The 4,989-nt window shown below is 48.0% G+C and overlaps 2 protein-coding genes across 2 annotated transcripts in view; one reads left to right on the forward strand and one right to left on the reverse strand.

Moving 5' to 3' along the window:
- LOC106812749 overlaps positions 1 to 3,512 on the forward strand; it is a 9,350-nt gene extending 5,838 nt beyond the window's left edge. Inside the window, exons 4-6 of the mRNA XM_014816712.1 lie at positions 2,080 to 2,179; positions 2,418 to 2,564; positions 3,207 to 3,512. Of these exons, the coding sequence (XP_014672198.1) occupies positions 2,080 to 2,108 (29 nt within the window). The 3' untranslated portion in view covers positions 2,109 to 2,179; positions 2,418 to 2,564; positions 3,207 to 3,512. The remainder of the gene's footprint in view (positions 1 to 2,079; positions 2,180 to 2,417; positions 2,565 to 3,206) is intronic.
- LOC106812752 (E3 ubiquitin-protein ligase AMFR-like) lies at positions 894 to 4,118 on the reverse strand. The gene is made up of 2 exons (XM_014816719.1): positions 3,523 to 4,118; positions 894 to 932 (listed from the first exon to the last, which is right to left on the reverse strand). Exon 1 carries the CDS (start codon positions 3,827 to 3,829, stop codon positions 3,527 to 3,529), a length of 303 nt encoding a protein of 100 aa, XP_014672205.1. The 5' UTR covers positions 3,830 to 4,118; the 3' UTR covers positions 894 to 932; positions 3,523 to 3,526.
- Positions 4,119 to 4,989: the final 871 nt, after the last annotated feature.

The following is a 4,989-nucleotide window of genomic DNA, read 5'->3' on the forward strand; positions in this document are numbered from 1 at the left end:
GGCGGGCGCCGCGGGTCAGCAGAGTCTTGCTCGGTTGCAACGCGCTGGTACACCGGTCAGCAAAGAATTTGCTGCGTTGTTACAGTGTCCTTACCACCGTCAGCAGATCGTGCTGAATGCACGCCTGTACGGCCGGTCAGAGATCCTGTGCACTCGGCGCGTTGCACAGCTGTACGCCGGTCAGCAGATCTGCTGGTGCACAGCTGTACGCCTGTGGTCAGCTCAGATCTGCTGTTGCACAGCTGTACGCCGGTCAGCAGATCTGCTGGTTGCACAGCTGTACGCCGGTCAGCAGATCTGCTGGTTGCACAGCGTGTAGCGCCGCCCGTCGGAGCAGATTTGCTTGAATGACCACCGCTGTTACCGCGCCGGGTTCAGCAGACTTCTGGTTCTGAGTTTGCACAAGGCTGGTCACCGCCCCGGTCAGCAGATCCTGCTCGGTTGCAAGGCTGTACGACCTAGTCGGGTCGAGTATCTGCTGCTCCTCCTTCTCTCCGCGTTTCTCGGTAAACAATGTTTTATTAGTTATCATACTCGTAATATTATATTTTATATTACTTAGTAAAAAACATCAGCTTTAGCTACATTCCTCTTTGAAATTTACAAATTGACCTTTAAATGCATTAGAATTGGTTCTTCTCAACATAGCCTGAAAATGCCAGGAAATCTTGCCGTTTCCAAAAGGCCTCTAAATTTAAACAAAATGTTTGGGTGGAATACCCTCAGGACACCCCCCCCCGTATCGGCTTCGCGGCATCGCCGGCGTTAGCCATGCCATGCCTTCAGGCACACACACGTAACTGCCACCTCTGATTATCACTGGGTGGTCCTACATTTTCTGCCAGTTTAGCACATTTGGAGGCCACATACGGCAGTCCTACAGGCTCATGTACGCCGGTCAGCAGATCTGCTGGTTGTACAGCTGTTATACGTGATAATATTTACTCTAGAAATATTAGATAGACTCTCAGTTCCACTATACAGCCATGTATATTTGGGAATCCTCACCATGGCCAGCCTGGGCTTGGCCACAGCTGTGACGCCGCGTGGTTTTCAATGCAGATTGCTCGCCTGGAGCCCCCTCTTGCGCTCACAAGAACAGCACGACCTGGAAAACGACGCCCAAATCTAAGGGGGTCGTGATCATTTTCCCGAAAAAACTGATTCTTCTGTCGTCTGGTTATTGATTGTCAGTTCAGATGCAAAATATTGAAAGCAAAAGGTTATACACCATAGATTAATTGTGTACTATAACACGCGTATATAAGATAGCCGAGTCGGTTTAGAGTTAGTGTTAGGGTTAGGGTTGGGTTAGGACTAGCTATGGACGCAATGCAGGCCGATCGACAGCCGAAAGAAATTCAATTCGCGGTCAGAAAAATATAAATAAAGTGCGTTTTTTCGTCAACTTTTTTCTTGGTTGTCCACCGGACAATGTCTCAGACTGGTTAGGTTGTCCGGCGCAAATTCTGGTTGTCTCGGACAACTGGACAACGCTTATTTCGAGCACTGCACAACCCGCCCACCCCTCCCTGTGCAGAAATATATAGTTCCCGCTGACTGGCTGGTAAGTTGGTCCCGAGCATTCGCAATAGAATGATCTATAGCCCTGCGGCAACTGTACGCGGGCTATAATACTAGAGCTAATAGTAATAGTACTATTACTAATACAGACAGAGGCTGTCATAGGGGTGTACCGTAGTATTTGGACGCTCGCCCGAAACTGGATGCTCATAAGTGCGCACGCACGCAGGCGCCTCTTGTTTTGCAAAGGCACACACAGCGCATGCGCAGCATGCGCAGTACCGGGTAGTCATCTGCGCATCTTGCCCATCGAAACGGTCGCAATAAACAAACATGGCGGACTTACCCGGTCACTGATGGAAACATTTGATTGAAACAATTTGCAATATGTAGTAAATTAGTAAGACTGTGTTATGTGTGTCAGCTAGGTTACAAGGCAAACAAAAAGAAAACAAAAGAGCATGGCTACTATTTCCTACGGCCGTGCAAAACAAGATTCAAACAAAAAGAAAACAAGAGGAAAACAAAAGAGCATGCCTACGGAGCGTGGGAAATGCTATCCCCACACGAGCTACAGAGGGTGACCACGAGTACACCACAGTGTTCCAGCCAGATGCTACGCTCCTATCTGGCCCAGCTACTAGCAGTGAACAAGGTAAGAAAGATGGGCCAAGCATTTTGTTTTCCGCTTAATTTCTCTTACATGATTGTCTACACTGAAGTGGATAAAACTTTAAAAATACAACTCTAATACTCTACTGGCAAACAATTAAAAACGGACGCGTCCTCTATTGTACAGCTATGTATCACTGTTCGGTGATTTATATGCTCTGCTGATGCTAAATGTTAGAATACTAGCATACCTGTATCAATGTATAGTACCCTTTTTCAAGTTATCGCAGATATTAGACTGCCTCCCATCATAAAAAAGAGAGGTCGACCAAAGTGGGGTGGGAAAACAGCTGTTGGTCTGCCCAGGAAGCGGAAAGTGGATCGTCCACAAGTGTTTCTTTCTCGATTTCCCTTGGATCGTGAAAAGGGTGAGTTTTGGCTTGTTTTGATGACGTCTTTTCTTTTATGACAAGCTTTCTTTAGTAAAGCAGAATACTGTTAGGTTTGTGTAATTGTCATAGCTGTGATTTTTTCCATTTTTGGCAGAATTCTGTGTTTTAACAGCCCTGGCCCTGGGTCGATTCTATGTGTTAAATTTTAGCACACATAAAGCGCAAACACACCGTTTGGTGGTGATTAGAAGAGTTCTCTGTTAAAAGCTGTCATGTAAAATATACAATACATACAGTTGTATACATTTGTAGTGTACTTTTAGTACGGCAAATATTACAGAAATAATGTTCACTCTAGACTGGGACAAAAATTAATACCAAGAAAAGGCAAGGAAATGGCTGAGATTGCCGAAAAACGCATCCTTATCCCTAAAGCTTCTGGGGCCTATATGCAGCCCCAGGCCCTCAGGAGTAGTCATGCAGTGGCTTATCCAGCCCCCAGACCCCCGGGCTGTGGTTTCAGTTTTTTTTAAACCCCAGCTATCACACCTCTGAATTGCACTAGTTATCATTGTAATAGATTTTCAAATTCTTTTTTTATCATTTTTTACTTTTGCCTCCTATTTTGCTATTTTTTTTATTCATCTTAATGATTGCTTCATATTTTATCACTTTCAGTTATGCTCTCCTGGTTTGTATCCCAGGAACAAGCACATTCTACGATTACAAGCAAGACGCTGATTGGGCCAGAAGACGTCAGCCGCAGGGCAACTACCACTGCTGTTTTAGATGCAAGTGTTTGCATTAAAACCATACGCAAATATTTCACATCGTCTGCATGGGATGCGGTTAATGTAGTAGTCGCTGAAACAGAAGAAGATCCCATTTGGTTCTGTGGGATGTGCACGAATGAAATCACAGAGGAAACATGTGTAGCATGTGATAGCTGCCTCCAATGGAGCCATTTTCATTGTGCAAGGTTAAGGACTAGCCCACGGTCAGCAGATCTGCTGGTTGCACAGCGGACACGTGCGCTTCTGCTTGAGGCAGGGCAGCAGGCAGCCGCCGTGGAAGATGTGCTTGCAGGGCGTGACGCGCGCCGACCGCATCGGCAGCAGGCACACGGCGCACACGTCCTCGAGCGTCGCGAGCTCGTGCTGCGTCGCCTTACGGAAGCGCGCCAGCTTGCACATCTCCTCCTGCAGGCCGCGGTAGACGTTGTGCAGCAGGTCGCGGTAGCTGATGTAGACGTTCGTCGTCACACAGAGGAACGCGAGCCCGACGTTACGCTGCAGCAGCATCGCGACGAACAGCACGGCGGCGATGACGATGAGCGCGACTCGCACGGCCGCCGCGCAGTAGTACTTCTCGAGGCCTTCGAGGTAGTCGAGGCGCAGCCACTGTGTGCCGTCTGTCAGCAGCTGCAGGAACGTCTCGCTCTCGAAGAACAGGTAGGAGAAGATGACGACGCTGTACGCACAGCTGCAGGTGGCGCTGATAAAGCAGATGTGAGCGTAGAGGACGAACACGATCGCCGCGAGCACGCTGGCCGGCGGTCCCAGCCGCGCGGCGACGTGCCGCGCCCCGCAGCCCGACCGCCAGAGGGCGCCGGGGGCACTGCTGGTCCGTATCAGCGCGTATCCGAGCTTCATCACTAGTTTACACACAAAGAACGACTGCGCCCAGTGCAGGTGGTGCGTGTCCTGGCAGAGCCATTTCTCCGACATCAGACAGACCATCGCTTCACCTGCGCAGATGTGCAAACATTATGCTTACAGAGACAACCTGTGAAGGGTCACTGCACGAAAATTCCAGCCTTGATACATTTTTTTTCGTTAAATATATTCAGTTATACAACTGTTTTTTTGATGGCGCTATTAAAACTGCATTCCAAAACCGAAAAGCTGTCATAAATGTCATAGATACAGTATTGGTTCTTGATTAAGACATAACAAGTGCCGCAGAGCAACTGGGCTCATTTGAGGTCTGTTGCTACGGTTATAAACGTAACATTTCAGTCATGCGTAGTGACACCTTTGTTAGGCGCAGATATGCAGATAGAGAGAGTGAGAGAGAGGAAGAGAAAGAGTGGGGCGAGAGAGAGAGAGAGAGAGTCAGTCGGACTAAATTGTTTATAAACAAATAACACCCACGCGGCGCGCTACGGTATCAGTTACGTCATCGAGGTAAGGCAGAGGTAAGGCAGACGCACGTATAACGTACAGATTTCTTCAATGTCGGGGAGGATCAACACATTTCGACTGACAGTCAACCATATCGGGCTCTGCAGCGTCCACAGCCAGCATGCTCACCATATCCCGACATTGCACACTACCAGAGTAGATAATAACACAAGAGTGAGACAACCGATTCGCGGCATTTTTAATCTATTTTTCTCATCAAAATTTGCCACAATAAAGAAGCAAGTGTATACCGTTCCTCAGCTTATTATGAACTAATG

The sequence above is a fragment of the Priapulus caudatus genome, unplaced genomic scaffold (assembly GCF_000485595.1).
Source record: "Priapulus caudatus unplaced genomic scaffold, Priapulus_caudatus-5.0.1 Scaffold682, whole genome shotgun sequence".
Taxonomy (NCBI): domain Eukaryota; kingdom Metazoa; phylum Priapulida; class Priapulimorpha; order Priapulimorphida; family Priapulidae; genus Priapulus; species Priapulus caudatus.